Source organism: Annulohypoxylon truncatum (assembly GCF_022578515.1).
Source record: "Annulohypoxylon truncatum strain CBS 140777 unplaced genomic scaffold F4807scaffold_11, whole genome shotgun sequence".
NCBI classification, from domain to species: Eukaryota; Fungi; Ascomycota; class Sordariomycetes; order Xylariales; family Hypoxylaceae; genus Annulohypoxylon; species Annulohypoxylon truncatum.
In genome coordinates, this window is record NW_025953797.1 from 1,026,532 (window position 1) to 1,042,782 (window position 16,251).

At 46.9% G+C, this 16,251-nt stretch overlaps 4 protein-coding genes across 4 annotated transcripts; 1 reads left to right on the forward strand and 3 right to left on the reverse strand.

The window, feature by feature from the left end:
- Positions 1-1,036: 1,036 nt before the first annotated feature.
- On the reverse strand, positions 1,037-1,871 carry F4807DRAFT_466908 (uncharacterized protein; the record flags this gene model as incomplete). Its single annotated transcript, XM_048002426.1, has 2 exons — positions 1,037-1,619; positions 1,693-1,871. The coding sequence occupies 2 exons, from the start codon at positions 1,869-1,871 to the stop codon at positions 1,037-1,039; spliced, it is 762 nt and encodes a 253-aa protein (XP_047855631.1).
- A 1,630-nt stretch (positions 1,872-3,501) lies between these two features.
- F4807DRAFT_50441 (MFS general substrate transporter) lies at positions 3,502-5,828 on the reverse strand. The gene is made up of 2 exons (XM_048003117.1): positions 4,834-5,828; positions 3,502-4,779 (listed from the first exon to the last, which is right to left on the reverse strand). The coding sequence occupies exons 1-2, from the start codon at positions 5,716-5,718 to the stop codon at positions 3,652-3,654; spliced, it is 2,013 nt and encodes a 670-aa protein (XP_047855632.1). The 5' UTR covers positions 5,719-5,828; the 3' UTR covers positions 3,502-3,651.
- Positions 5,829-7,595: 1,767 nt separating this feature from the next.
- Positions 7,596-9,932, reverse strand: F4807DRAFT_421693 (uncharacterized protein). Its single transcript, XM_047997603.1, has 4 exons — positions 9,308-9,932; positions 8,545-9,253; positions 8,409-8,480; positions 7,596-8,027 (listed from the first exon to the last, which is right to left on the reverse strand). The coding sequence occupies exons 1-4, from the start codon at positions 9,359-9,361 to the stop codon at positions 7,915-7,917; spliced, it is 948 nt and encodes a 315-aa protein (XP_047855633.1). The 5' UTR covers positions 9,362-9,932; the 3' UTR covers positions 7,596-7,914.
- Positions 9,933-14,259: 4,327 nt separating this feature from the next.
- Positions 14,260-15,739, forward strand: F4807DRAFT_50500 (class I glutamine amidotransferase-like protein). The gene is made up of 2 exons (XM_048003118.1): positions 14,260-14,942; positions 15,046-15,739. The coding sequence occupies exons 1-2, from the start codon at positions 14,466-14,468 to the stop codon at positions 15,334-15,336; spliced, it is 768 nt and encodes a 255-aa protein (XP_047855634.1). The 5' UTR covers positions 14,260-14,465; the 3' UTR covers positions 15,337-15,739.
- The last annotated feature ends 512 nt before the right edge of the window (positions 15,740-16,251 follow it).

The window sequence follows — 16,251 nt, forward strand, 5'->3', positions numbered from 1 at the left end:
CGCCTCTAACGCCTATTGGAAATTATCGCGTTAAGGTCTCTAAGGTTGAATGTTAGGCTGAAATTGTATTCATCAGGATTACGGCTGCAGGTGCAAACCATTTCTACTGGAGGAGGGAGGTACACGCCGTCGTAGGTTTCGCAAGGCTTGGAGCTGCCGCCGTTTGTATGGCAAGTGCTTGGGTACAAACGAGAAGTTTAGGAAGTGACTGTAACATCGATGCCAGGCGAATGTGAACCGGTAGGTCGGTTCGTGCAAGACCTCCTGAAGATTGACGCGCAGGCTCGCGTAACCACGTGCATGCTTTTTGCAGGGTTTCTAGAACAGCCGGAGCCTGCTTAATCTGTTTCCGGACATAGTACCCACTATCCACGTTACCGTAGGTAGCAGTACATATCGAGAGGTACCTACGTACCAAAAGCAAATTCTCTAACTATTAAATACCTACTACTGTGTACATCATTTAGCCTCTTTTGTCAAGGGCAGCATCAAACTTTCATTGACCTAAAAAAGGCACTATATCTAATTTAGCATACTTTTTGGTACCTAGTGGGTACCTAGTGTGTACCTAGCTTAATTTAAAGCCATTTCGATATATTGCTACACCTTTAAATTCCTTTTTCAATCTTTAGACCTCCATGAGATATCATATCTCGTAGATATTCAAATGCAGCCTACAGATGTATGCAACGCCTTCTGAGGATGACGTAACACGTGCAGTTGCGAACCAAGATGGGTAGGGGTCAATTATCGGTCTCCACAGCGGGAAGACCCTGGCGCGCAGACACGGGTAGTGGGTCAAATCCTCCGAGACCCCCATAAGGTTACAGTATTATGCAGTATGCTAGGCACGTACCAATGATCGATCACCTATAAAGATCTAACGAGCAGGGGGCAGAGCGTAGTTAATCGTTGTGAATTAGTATCCTGAGTCACCGGTGGAACCGGCTTCCTCCCTCAGTAAACTCCGTAGCTAGGTACATGATTGTCTGTCGCACACAGTTCGACGAGACGAAAGACTGTGCTGAAGATGGAACTAGTCAATCGGACCAACTTCTCCCATGACTTGATGTAGGATTCTCAACTTTGCAACCATCTGCATGGCGATATAGGAACGTTCTAGCGCGTTCAGTCTTCTCACCCTAGCCTCGAACTCGTCACCCACGAGTTCGACGCCGCCAATATCGTCCAAGCCTTCAAAGTGATTGTCACCAGCATCAACGGCTCCAAATGCCTCGGGCTCTTCCAGTTCATCAAATTGTTGGCCATCATCAGCGACGACTGCGGGGTTCTCGGGTTCTCCCAGCTGCTCAAAGTGGTGGTCATCACCGACAACGGCTTCTTGATCCTCAAGCTCTGCCAGTCCCTCTGAGTGGTGGTCATCATCAATGACGACTTCGGGATCTTCAGGCTCTTCCGGTTCCTCGAAGTGGTTGCCATCATCGGCGATGGGTGCGGGTTCTTCGGGAATTGCCAGTCCGTCGAAAAGAAGTAAACTGTCCGCGCGGGTCACGTACATCCTCTTTTTCTTTTCCTTTTTGTCCTTCTTCTTCTTAGGGGATTCATCCTCCTCATCCTGTTTCTCATCCCGGCGAGCAGAAACTCGCCTCCACATCTCACTAAAAGAGAATTAGTATGGGCAATCATACTAGTATAGTAAATAAAAGACTAGGTAAATTTTTATAAACTTACTAGTAAGAGCGACTAGGAAGAAGTTGGTAGCCTTTATGTACCATGTCATCGTAAACATTGCCCCAATTCGTGACCTTGCCAAGTCGCCATTTCTCTGTCGGGAGGGTTAATTCTCCATGAGTAGCAACGCTTCGAATAAAATCGATCTTCATAGGCCGGGGCCATGCGGCCCCCGCCATCTTGTCAAACTAGTAGTTACGACACTGATGATATTCACTGGTAAGTAAATCGACCCAGAACAAATTTAGAACAAGACTATGCATGATAGCGATGTTTAGAAGAACTTACGACGAATATGTGAGAGGTAAAGGAAAAGTACGATATAGTTATAAACGCGCGCGATGGATGGTGGGTGTGGTTGTAAACGCGCGCCGATGGGTGGTGGATATGGTAAGCGATGATGGGAGAAGTGAGAGATGTAAACATTGCTGATTGCAAAGGGAATCACTTAGCTTGAATTGAATATTCTGCCAGGTGGTGTGTAATTATTTCTCTACGATATTCACTGCCAGGTAATATATCATCGTCGACGACATGTTCCTCCTCTCGTCCTAAGTAGGTAGGGGTATGCTTCTATTTGAGAGTAGGTATTATCTCCACCGTCAGTTACCTACCAATATGTCCAAGTAGTTCTATAATGGCTCTTGTTCATAGAAGTAGTATCTATATTAATGCCTCCAATCTCCCAGCTACTGTTGTGAAGTTCGATGACATAAATATCACTAGATTATTGGCCATTAGAGTCAACAAGATAACATGAGATATTACCAAAATGCACATATGCATTAATGTCGACTCCTGAGATCAGTATAAGTACCTTTGTCGTATTTATTCTGATCTGGCATCCCCTTTCTTAGACACTAGAATGGCCGATTCCTTTGACCGGCGGTAGGGAGAAGAATCACAATTACAACGGATGACTTGATGGATTAATCTCAGAATAGGTATAAAACATTTTTAGCGGTACGTTTTTAAACCTACTTTGCCTTGTGTTATTGTCACAGGAATGCGCTAACCTAGGTATCAATGATGCTTCTTGTCAACCAGAATTGAAGTATTGTAGATGCTTAGGTGTATCCTACATCCCAATTCCTATATAGACAACCGGCAGTTAGAGGGGTATTTTATTTTCAACTATGATACTGTATTGCCCCAGTTAAAGGTCCTATGGAGTGGTTTGGTCTATAATGGTTTCCTCACTTGCCAAGATTTATAATCTCTATCGAAGTCCCAATTCAGTAGGTAAAAATCGGCTACAAGATTGAATTTGATGGCCGGAGTGGTATGGCGGTGCTTACACTCTAGCTCATTGTTATAGCTGTGGTTTCGTTGGCAAGCACTCGCCTGAGAGAGTCCGAGTCCTTATCGGCCAAATCAATCTCTCTATCCTCCTCCTCCTCCTTCTTCTTCTTCTCTTTTTTTTTTTTTTTTTTTTTTTTTTTTTTTTTGGTGTGTCAATGAGCCCCTTTTTCCGAGAATCCATTTTGATTTCGCCCATGCCGCGTATAGCATGGGAGTGCATACAGAAATATGAGAAAGATTTAAGTAATCCCTTCATCCCAATAGATATCACGACTGAGCTGGCATTTAAATCTAACATTGATAAGTTCTTGATGGCAACGAATAGTAGTGTCAATAGCGACAGATACAGGCAGGGCATCAAAAGCCCCTATTGAATATCTCACACAGTAGCACCCCTTCCAAATCGTCGTCTCATCCTCTAGTAGTGGTAAGTCAGGGTGTGAAGAGCATTGCGGGCTTAGACTTCAAACCATACATCTATATCTTCAGAATAGGAGGTTGTATTTGCATTATCCATTATAGACTTATATCAAGTTCCGAGTCTCATAACATCCATCATAGCCTCGTCGCTAGAGCAAAAGAATGCCATGGATATCTTGAACCTACTCGAGATTCCTAAAGCGTTCCTGTTTTTATGTATTTTGGTATGGCAAATCCTTAATCGGTCTCGAAAAAGCTCGCCGTTTTCTTCAAGATGGACAGATCGATGAGTCCCATGACGCGTCCGTCAAGCCGTCGCACACTCTCGTCCCAGTACCAGTACACGGCGCCGGCTGCTACAGTAACAGCGATCTGTGTGATCCCTATTCCTAGCGTAGCCGCCTTTAGGCCATCCCACATGAAGATAGCGTTAGGTAGGCCTAAAATAAAAGCGCCTACGACAAAGTGCCGTAAACATGTTAGACCGCCGTGCATGTCGGCCGTATTGCGTAGACCAACCGCAAGATTGGCCGAGGTAAAAGCCGTAGATCTTTGGATGATCGGTCGAATGGTGGCGTCGAGCGCGAGAGACCCTGCTGCCAGAAGCCCAAGCAGGAAAGACGCGACTGGCAGACTGACCCGGTTTAGCCCTAAGTCCCATGGCGTGCTGAATGGTTTGGCCGAGCCATCTGTCGGCATCTCCATTGATCCCGCAAGGTACAGTCCAAATCCGAGCATACCAATTGAAGCGACACCGGTACCGACAGCAAGAGTTACTAGATGGACGATCGGTCTGAAGCGCATCTGAAATATGGACGAAGCAAGCGCTACGGCTACAGGAGTAGCGAGTAGAAACGGCCCTGTCATAAGAGTGCCAAGGGGTGCCGAGGGCAGCATGAAAGGGAGTGGAGAGAAAAGTAGCGAGAGTGAGCTTGCTAGGCCCCAGAAGCCGGCGTATGGCAGGAGTGTGAGGGTAAAAAGAAGGACAGTGGTCGGAGCAAGCATAGCTCTGGGAGCCTGTAAGATCAAGGGTATGCTGATTTCACTTGCCTGGTACGCCCAAGGCTTCATCTTAGTGACGTATTCTACAGCAGCTTCTTTTGTATATGTTACTGTTGGCCATAAGGCTTGAGAACGTTCGATGGTGGGCGGCTGTGTATCGTCCACTGTGCGGTCGTAAGTTGTCTCAGGGGCTCCAAAGACTAGCAATAAAATTGAAAGCGATAGGAAGGCACTCATGATCTCGAATTGCAGCTCGAAGCCCCTAGGACCAGCAGACGCAGTACCGCCAAGTAGGGGAGAACCTAGCATGGTGGCGATCGAGACGGTATAATGAATTATGATCATTGGTTGTCGTTCATGTTCCTGCAAGAATTAGCATAAGAATCGTGGGAATGAATCTTTGGGAGGATTACTAACAAAATACGTATCCTGGATCGAGCCCAAGACCAAAGTGTCGAATGCACCCCATCCCAATCCCTGGAATATTCTCGCGACCATGTTCTGCGCCAAACATCCCCTTACGCGAGTGTTCCAAACCACTCCAATGAATAGCATTACCATTGATACCAGATATACTGGCCTTTTACCCCATATCTTCGCTATTATCAAGGAAGCCAAACCGGTAATTGCAGATACCATCAACGGCACAGCGGTCAAGGCGACCGCTGCCGTATACGACACGTTTTCCTCTATCGCGATGACACTGTTCACGCTGATATACGCCGTCTTCATTACCCCTACTAATGCGACCATAGAAAGGAGCGCGCCTAAATTCAAATGTTTCTTCCATAACGGCCAATTCAGAGGATCTTCAGGGTCTTCGCTAGGTTGTGGAGAAAGCTCGACTTTTGCATGTTTCCCCGTGCCGTACTTGATGGTCCGCTGGGAACTCGTCGTCGAATATGAGGCCCCAGTTGCCGTAGTCGCCACCGTAGCGGTAGTGGCCGCAGTTCCTGGTCTAGGCCAGTCCTTCGTTATCGGCCTCGGGGGCTTCTCTTCAATCTCTGACGGCCCCAGTGTCAGTCTCACATTTTTCCCATTACCTCCTAACGCGGTCAACAACGACTCGAGATCACTTGTAGTGGATGACTCTCGAATCGCATTTACGTCCTCCTCTTGTTGCGTACCAAAGTCTGGGACATTTGGTAAGGGTGTTGGCGGAGGTAATGGCGGAAGCGTTTTCCGGAGGTTTGCGGTTGTTCTTGGTATTATTCTTGGCGGTATGGGAAAACTCTTTTCTGCCTCGGATATCGCTATCGTTGACTCCGCTGTTGACTCTGTCGTCGACTCGGGTCGTTCCATAATGGCCAACTATTGACCTCTTACTACAACCTTCCCGCGATCAATCTTCAACTAGGTAGTAAATAACACGCGTGGATATGCAGTAGATTTTGCGCTCGAAGAGATTGTCAATTGTCTCGCTGGTAAGCAACAAGAAACCATTTAGAAATGTATACAAAAGAATGTACCTAGCTAATACAATCAAGAAACGGTGAAGAAAAGGGCAGCCAGGCCCGCGAAGATCAACTTCGAGGAAGCGAAAGTGTATAAGAAAATTGGTATAATAATGGTGAATGCAGATGAAAAATGCAGATGAAAAATGCAGATGAAAAATGCAGATGAAGAGAGTTCATCAACTGTGATCGTGGACGAACTCTGTCTACGCGGCGACGGGATCGCACGGACAATGCGTGCGTGAGATCGTCATCCTCTTCATGGATCATCACGGGCACTAGCAATTGTGAACAAGGGTATTATTCGCTATACCTCAAAATTGTGCCGGGTTGAATACGCCCACGAAACAATACAGGGTTGCCTACCTCCTGCTCCTAGGTAGTCATGACTCGGTGGCTGAGGTGTGGTAGTTTGAGCAGCCCAACTGAAGCCAAACTCTGCTTCACGTTTTCCATCACCATCACAGCTTACGGTGAGGTCCATACGGTAAGTTCGTGGGGGCTCAGGATGCTAAGCAACAAGGGACTTTGTTCCAGTTAACCGGTCTGACCGGTCTACCATTGCCGAGGCTAAGGCTCGACATCTCACTTGCGGCTCTCTAAGCAAGATGGGCCTTTTTCGGAAATATGGAATAGCGTATGATCTGGACCTTGGTTAATATTCGATCCACCAGATCGAGCATCTCGTGAGAGTCGTGGGATAACGATAAGAAAAAACCGAGAAACCTTTTGGAACTCGGCTCATTCCGAATTACGCTTAGGCCAGACCGGCCAGACCACTGAAACTCGACTGATGCAGGGGACGTGTCACGGATCATCCCGCGTTGTAACGCTGAAGACAAGTAGTAAGTACCAGAGCGAACCAAACGTCGCTAACTCGGTATTCTCGACAATATGATATATCATTCTTTTATAAGTACCCTCTCCTCCTCTTCCGTCATATTCTCTCTGTTAAGTAAATAAGCTTACAACTTTAATGGATACTTCAAGACGGTTAGCTTGGTGAGCTAGATGCCGTTCTAATTGTTCTCGTGCTAAATCTTACTAGCTGAAAAATATTCAGCGTAATATCGTAAGAAGCGATGCTACGATTGTATTAGAATAAGAGCTGTTTAATTGATCGCGTATAATTCCCTAAGTCCTCGATAGTTAGTAGCTGAAAGTTTTCAGATGCCTCAGATGCTGACATCCAGCTCATAGATCTTCCGCCTTGGAGGATCGGAGAATTAATCGAGTATGACTGGAGACCCTCGGGATCTTGTCGGAGGTTGAGATCGCCAAGGTAACCTCTACCTACAATCTATGTATCTATCTGCAATGTTATATGCGTGTCTAGCCCGTGGTCCATGCAGGAACGATGCAGTCAGCTCCGGACGGCACCGGAGAGAACCGGACAAATGCCATGAGTCGACGACGGCGGCGCTCCGATAGGTGGACTACTTAGAACTACCATTGCGCACGGCCCTAGGATGACTTGGTCTGAGACAGTCACAATCTACAAGTAAGCGGTGAGATAGGTCATTATCGCGCAGATGATAGATTAGAGCATGAATAGCAACGAACGTAGATCACACAGCCCGGCAATCAAGGGAAAACGAGATAGTGACCCGATCGCATCGAGCATGAGCAGTTATGCAGTCGTTCACCATGGGGTGTTAGCTAAAAGATGGTCATGTCGGCTTCTTTTGTCTTGAGAGGGATTGCGTGTTTTTGGTGATAGAGGCGTTGTAAAATCATGCCGAAGTTGCAGAATGCACCAGTGAGACATAGGAATAATCTGTAGTCTATTACATTATCGTGGATTTTCTAATTCTAAAATCTTGTCGTCGAAGCAGAGGTCCCACCTCTATGCAGCCCGTCATTAACATGTGATTCGAATACCCTATCGTTCGAAGATCAAGACCCATAACAGAATGGCGCAATCTGTGGCCATGTTAAGTAGGCCCACCCCTCCACTATTTATAACTCCAGAACACCATCTCTATCGTCTCTCATCATACATTGCGTGGTGGCGCTATCTGCCAGTCGTACTATCCGGTGACGACTACATGACAAAAGTGGTTGCCATCGAATGAAAGGGGTTCGCCGATGGAATTGCGCAAGGCAAGAAGGTATTACATGGATGAATGATGCCACTGCCTGGGAAGTAAATAGCCCCTAAACAAGAAAATGTGAGTCAATGTTTTTCAATCATAATGCAATGCGCGCCCAATCAAGAGGGAACCAGCCAAGGCAGCTTGCAATGGTTGTCCATTCGGTATTCGGTCACTGGGCCGGAAATTATCATCCGGACTGACGGAACTTGTTCAACAGCTTTGTTGGTTCCGTCGGTCTCGCGGTTTGAGTCGCGCATGAGCTCGTGTCTCGTAGCTGGACCGTGGATGGATTCAGTATTCCTTTAGGGTTGATGACAACCTCCTCATCGCTTAGAATGAGGCGGAACATCTAGAATAGTAGCCGGGTCCGAGTATTCGGTTCTACGGCTTATGATTTCGGATAGCCTTGGCTTTCACAAGGATGCAATTACGACTGCTTTACCTGCATGGGTGACTTGCTGAGCTTCAGATGTCTCGTAACTGAGCAGCAGCCAGTTTGCTTTTATAAGCAATTCTGTCATAAATCAGTAAATTTGAGATCAGATACCTAACCTCGGATCAAGAGCCGATCCACATACCTTGATACTCCAATGTGTACGAGACCGATGGGTCTTCATCTCGGCCGAAGAGGACGGGCGCAGGTATGCTTTCATCCTCGACAACTCTGAATTTTAGCCCAACGGTCTTTGACGAGTCCGTCCATAGAATGGTCGGATCATCCAAGTCCGAGCGAGCTCGCTGTTGCATCCCTGCTGCTGTATTTTCTGCTGCACGCTTAAGCCAGTCGCGCCATACACGGACCACGCTGTCTGTGACGTTGGCAAGGCTAGTAAAGAGGCCATTCCTTGGTCCGACCTTAACCAGGTTGGTTACGGTGCACATCTGAGAGAACAATTCGCTAGAGTCGAGAAAAATCTGGTGCGTGGGCAACCGAGGCTCCGATATTTCTTCAATCATCTGGGCTTGCCAAGGACCTCGAGGTTGGGGCTTCTCATCTCCAAGGAATGGGCGGAATCGTGTGTAGAGCTGGTTGAGTTCTCCGAGGTTGGCCTCGTCGCCAGCTTCCGTAAGTCCGTCCGTTCCCAGATATTCGCAGAATAGCTCAGGTGTAGAAAGCTTTTCGCTTGGGTGATAGCACTCAAGGATCATCTCATGATCCTGCAACTTCGAAGCTTCAATGAGACGTCCATAGTGTATGCGGCCAACAAGTCCATGGAAGCGGCGGCAGACAGCAGCAAGGGGCAACAGCTCGCGAGTTGGAAAAGAACTCAGGACATGGATGATGATCTTTTAGATAGACGTTAATACCATCTTCACTCATAAAGTCAAGTTATCTCATACCTCGTTCGGGAGCGAATCTACCGAGAGTTGTGAGGGCGCCATGACGTGCAACATGGATTGTGGCAAAGATACACAGAAGGGGTCAACAGAAGTATAATGCACGTTGTCGAGGCTTCAAAAGGAAACCTAGACACGGCACCGGCACCATCTGTAGACTTTATATAGAATCAGATTTCTCCGTGGACCCCTTGCACGAAATTCGAGATACCGTGCGGTGGATCAGATGTAAGCCGCGCCAACCGAACAGGGAATAATTCGACCAACAACCCTTCTTGCTCGTATCAAGAAACCCAATTTCGAGACTCATGTAATGTCGGTCTACGAACTGAATGTAATCAGATGTTGTTGATCCACCGTCTTTCCGAGTCAAGGCCGATAATATAACGGGCTCAGCTGTTACGGGACCACGCCAGATCAGCCGATAGCTAGACCTCGACTCCTTAAACGCGTCCGGTTTGCTCCGAGACAACAATGACGCGCTTGATATCTGAAAATTTTTCGATGTTACCAATGTGTAGTGTATTTTTTTCAATGAATCAAATTGATATTGTTGGATTTTTTTGCGGGTAACAGCAATAGTATTGGTTTGCTTGAATTCAAGATGATGATGATGATCGCCTTTCAATGTATTTTCGCCACGTTTACATACTAAGATATCGCTATCACGTTATCTCGACTGGACAGTATATACCGTGTTAAGCTTACTCCTGCTACTGTGCGTGTCTCACCGCCTCACACTCCCCTGCTCATAAGGTGAACCAATCTTGCAGAATGGCGTCAAATCATGTTGCTTGCATAATACACCTGGCGTTTCGATCTAGATAAGTGATACATTACCTCTGTAAGCAGTGCAATTCTTCAACCTTTTCTGGGAGTCTTCTTAAAAAAGTCAGAAGCTCAACCCTGACATGCTGATAGCATTTCTTTAATTTCTTAGCCTGTCTTAGCCTTTCTTCCATTTAGATATCACCGTGCGGCGTATACCTTTTAATGTCATTCTGTCTTGATACCTAACCTCATTTTCCTCATATTTCGGCCCACAAAAATGCACTTATGTCGCCTTTGGGAGTTTGACATTGCCGGCATATAGATTTTGATTGGTCGATACCCCTGTGCCCATCAGATAACAACCCGGTTTTCTCAACAGCTGGTATGCACCATCGGGGGATTCTATTATATCCCAAAGTGGCGGGATTTTCCGGACATGCCAAGAGCCGTTGATGGCTTCGAGAATTGAATTTAGTCCCACGTTTGAACCCAGTCAGGTACTCTTGAGCTTAATTGGACGTAGACGCTTTCGTACAACCTCATCGACTCGCTTGTGATTATCCAGTAACATATTAGCAGTAGCATTGCCATGCCATGTCACAGGAAGCCCCCGGATTAGTAATCACCAAGCTTAGGGTTGTGTGAATGTTTCCAATACCGTGATCCTCCTATCAGAGCTGGTGATTAGACACTAGAGTTAGAAGTGCATAATAAGCATGACAATAGTTGATTTATATTAGCACACAATTCGTAACCTCTGTCGTAGAGATTATTGGCGTAATTAGACACGTACGCTCGCCTTCTAAACTGATTCTAAATGTTGGATTCAGGGAGCACACCTATCTCTCACCTTTCTTGGTGTACTGGTGCCGGTTATAGGTGCCGGGTCGGGGGCTGCCGTGATGACAATAAGCAAAACCCCTATACTAGAGCAATTAATTTGAAAATTTGTGACTTGTTTGATAGTAGTCTAAATCCAGTGAGATCTTCTACCTATATCCGCCATAGAGCTAGAGCTGTTTGCGATTGGTAATGATGATCTATTGCCATAATTCAATAGCTTGATCTAGAGCAAAAAAGATTCAACCCGATATAGAGAATAGGTACCTATTTAGGTATACTCTGTCTCATTGCCATCCAGTCACTTTAGTAGGTAGAGTCTAGGCATAGATGCAAAGCTCATAACTCTTCAGTTAGATGGCAGACACACACGCAATCTGCTCAAGTTAGTGGACAGGTTAGTAATTCGCACCGGAAGTGTCGCTTAGTGGTGCCATAATCTATTAGGGTGTTAATTCACCATCTTGATTGTGATATCCTGTACATGATAAAGTAGAATTCGATCGTGACAAGACAATTTCGTAAAGTTGTGTACCTTTTGATTTTTGAACATGATATGATTTCTGACCCTCTGCATAACCCCCTCAACGATATATGCTTGGATAAATAACAGTATCTATTAGAAGGCTCCGCGTTCCAGAGGTGACATGGAACCGACATCGTTAGCAATAGAATAGTCTCGTTCTATTTAATTCGGTGAATGAACCATCTCTCCACTCGAACATCTATTCCCTCATCAGGGGCAAAATGCCGATGTAATGGGCTCAAACAAGCAATTCTACTATCACCTCGCAGTGTGCGTCGCCGACCTGTCAAATTTAGATTGGCCGATTTCTATTATCTCAACACCCTTCTAGTTATCCCTTGATCAACCGCGAGATGGCTTTCTCTCGCTCCAACGCATGATGGGTTGGTGTGGTTCGGCTCTTCCTGTTAAGGTCAGCTTTCCGACCAAACCATGGTAAGCACTTACTCCTTCTATGCCTCGTAGTCGGTTGCCGCTTGAATATAGACGCGGCTACGTCGCTGAAAATTGCAAAAATTAAAAACTCGGCGGGACATCGAGATTGTTCGGGATTTCAATATCTGGGATTACCAATACTTCATTAATCCCCCCTCGTCGAAACCTGTGGGTAGGTACCGTATAGAGCATTATGTAGCCATCCAGAACATTGCATTAGCGTACTACAAGCCTGATTTCCGCGGCTTTTCATGATCTATACATGATTTTGTCCAACAAACCCCTCTCTCATGGAATGAAGACACCAGTGTTTGGACTTATCATGGTAAGCCCCATAGAGAAATAGAAAGTTACTTGCGGAACACCACAAGAATAATACCAGAAAAGTAGCTTAGGTAATTACCTATCGAGTTACGTTCCTCTTGGGATTATGTTGGGTTATATTGTGATGGTATGTGTTCGAGTTGGAGAACTCGGTTCGAAATCCTCCTTTCCTTAACGCCCGGCATGGACACCCGCGGGAACGTGCATCGAACATGCATATGCCGGTCTACTTCCCAGACGAACCAGCTTGCTGGCATGGGCGGCGATCATACCTACTGCTAGATTTGGAGCAAAGGATTCCTTTTCGATAACGGCCGAACCGATATTGAGATAATCTACCTTGCGTTATCTCCTCAACTCTGGAGCGAGTCTGAATAGCTTCCAAAACCAGGTACGGCAAAGGTACCTAGAAACACAACCATCCGACGTGGCACTACGGCGGTGCCACAGTAATGGCTGCTTACTGCATATCCTGCTTCGCAATAGGACATCCACAACGAGTTAAAGTGTTGCCCCCACACCAATAGCAAACGCCGCGACAGGCAGACCCCGAGGCCCAAGCACGTCTTCCCCAGAATGGGCGTAGCATTGCAGGGGCAGCTAGCCCAAATATCAACCATGGTGGAACCTTTTACTGTGGATACGTACTGGGAAGCGATTCCCATGTTCGCGGATAGTTGCCATACTTCGGACGACCTTGCAAGAGGCATGCCTGAACATTTCTTCCGAGGCCAGCAACACGAATCCCCTGACGAATTGAACATTTGCCATCCTTTCTTGAGTGGCCATTGATTGATTTACGGGACACACACAAGGAAGTATGCTTTCGATTGGTCACACTTACACAGTCGAACCAGAAGCAACGCTTTAGAGTGCGGGTCGAAGATGAGCGAGATGAGCGAGACGAGGCTTGCCGACGGTGAGGGGGTTGATGTAAGAAATGGAGAGCGCAAATTCTTATTTCCGGCAAGTTCTCAGCTGAGATCTGTACCGTAAGCCCTGAGAAAATGCCATCGGTTCTCCGAAAGCCCATTTTGAAATGGTATCGTATGGGCATCCCTTACTTCAGCCAGATTATTACTAGGTACATGTATGATGATGCTAGCCTCAGACGTGAGATCTAGCCACTTATAACCATTTATTGACGAATCACGTTGCTCTCCAGCCATGATCTGACCTCTGAGCCGCAACTTTGAAAATGGTGCGCGTGTTGTTTCATTGAGGCGCATCACGTACCTGGGAAGTTGCCCTACAGCAGGCCGTAACCAGATAAGTACATGCAGTACATGCGGAGGGTGTGGTACAAGCTACTTACATGTACACCAAATCGGCACTCCCCACTGGTGTGTTACCCACCACTGACCAGGAAGTTTAACAAGTTTTAACTCCAGCTGGTAACGCAGCAGGCCCAGCAGCCCCAGGATTATGACGAAATAGTTCACCGCTTTAGGTTTCTGCCTATCGTAGATATGGATGATAAGTTGAATCGGATTGTCGTATTGTTGGTCCAGATCTGTCTTCTCCCCTCCGACTTTCTATCTCGCTTTCATCATTTTCATTTTTTTTTCAGCCCCCCCACCTCCGTTCACACTTCTATCTCCGAACCGAATGAAGATTAGACCTATTTCTTGGCGCGCACAAAGACGCAGAGACGCACATATGCTACTTACATGTAGGTAGTTATGTACAAGGAAGCAACAGCTTTAAAAAATACATTCCGTTTGATCCATTTGGTCCACTTGACCAGTACATCACCTAGCACATGCGTCTATATGTATCCGTCAACCGCGATTAATCATGGGGGGGCAAGGAATCCGCTATTGAGGGGCCGAGGAGGGGTCTCCTGCAATTGATTCTATTTCGACTGTCCCCCCTTGGCGGCCTGCCACCTCCGTATAGGAGAGAGGGACTCACCTCCTAGTCATTTTGGTTCATTCTCAACTCATCCAACACATCCAACTCATTAGTCGGTCACCACTGACACCCATACCTGAGCACGGTATTTACCTAGGTAAACATTATATAAAGGCCAAGGTGGTTCAGAGTGTCGAGAAGCCGTTCCAACTTTATATTTTCCCTACTCATCCTCTATCCTCCACTTCATCTTTAGTCCATCTCTAGTTCATCTCTAGTCCACCTCTTCTACCCCGTCCGCCCTGGTCGGTCCTCTAGCTCCGAGTGTTTTATCCACTCTTTGTTTCCTCGACACGTTTCTTGCTTTCTTCCAGCACTTAGTGATTTCTTATTCTTCCACCACCTATCACCATGGGCTCCGAATACATCCCCCCAGTTCGCCTTGCCATCCTCGAGGCCGATACTCCCGTTCCTGGTGTCAAAGCCAAGTACGGCTCCTATGGCGGAGTCTTCACACACCTATTCGAACGGGCATGCGCATCGCTGAGCCCTCCGCAACCACTCTCGTCCCTCCTGGAACTCTCATACCACGACGTCGTCAATGACCTCAACTCGTACCCAGACCCCAAGGCGATCGATGCCATCCTCATCAGTGGATCTAAGCACTCCGCTTACGAGGATGACGAATGGATCGTTCGGTTAGTAGAGTACACTCGACAATGTCTCGAGGGCGGTCGTGTCCGCGTAATTGGTGTCTGTTTTGGCCACCAGATCGTTGGCCGTGCCATGGGCGCCGAAGTCGGCAAGAATGTTCTGGGTTGGGAGCTTAGTGTCACTGAGCACGAGCTCACGAATGAAGGCAAAAAGTTGTTCGGTGTAGAGAAGCTGGTCCGCCTCCCTTTTCCTTTCTTTCCTTTGCCTCCTCCGTCTTGTGATTCTTCTCTTCCGTAGTCCTGCATTGGTATAGTACTTACATATGTACCCCGCATAGGCTATTCACCAGATGCACCGTGACATCGTTTTCTCGCTACCACCCGGCGCCGTTCAGCTCGCCCGCACAGATGTTTGTCCTGTGCAAGCTATATACATCCCGAAGCGGGTGATTACGGTGCAAGGCCACCCCGAGTTTACCGCCGACATGGTGCGCGAGATCCTCGAGATGCGTCGGTATGGCGGCATCCTTAGTGAAAATGTTTTCGAAGATGGCATGCGGCGTGTTAACAACAAGCACGACGGCGTTGCTGTTGCTCGGGCGTTCTTACGATTTTTGCGTGAGTATTAACGGAAGACGCGAGATTGGAAAGATCGGGAAATAGGGAAGACTGATCATCCAAACGACACAATTCTGTAAAATGGTGGGGGATATATCTTGGATGCGACCACTGTCGTATGAGACTGCTTGTGTTACCCAGTCCTCTTAGCCGGTCGCCGAAGTAATTCGGCTAGTTGCCGAGACGTCACGATCCGGAGGACATCAAGTTTATGACGTGATACCCATGTTTGAAGAATGAACGAGCATGGGAGTGCTGAAGGTCATCTTAGCGTTCTGCGATGATTCTGGGCATCATGTTTAGCCCCCTTCTAGGGTCGCATCGATCCTTGGCTCTGTCACGGTTACACATCTCCAGAATAAGAATGAATATTAAATGAAGAAACATCACAAAAAACACGAGCGCCCAGACAGATAATAAATGGGTGAGATAACATCACGTGTCGAATTCTCGTGCATCCAAAGCCCTATCCACCCCTTCCATCATTATCGAATTACAAACATGGTATGACCTCTCATCCCAATACCTTCTCGGATAGGTAGGTCGGTCAGCCTCGTCACAATGCCTAATGTAACGCAATGCTTATATGAACGCCGCCCAATGCCCCCTTTTTTAGTATGCTCCCACTTTCCCCCGCCCTCTTTTCCCATACATTGGTATGTATGTGGGAAAATAAAAGAATAATAATCAAGAGCCAATTTGAAGCAGACCGACCCCCATCTCCGCACCCCCTCTTCCTCCGACCCGGCCAGTAATCCAGTAGGTGTGTATCCTTCTGCTCCCACCCCGCGATGAAAGATGAATCCAGGCACCGTGGTATGCATATATGCGAATGAATTCTTATCATGACCTTTCGTCTGACCCTCGCCTCACAAAAGAAAAAGTAAGAAAAAAGATAATGATGATAAAAATGTTAATGCACCAGT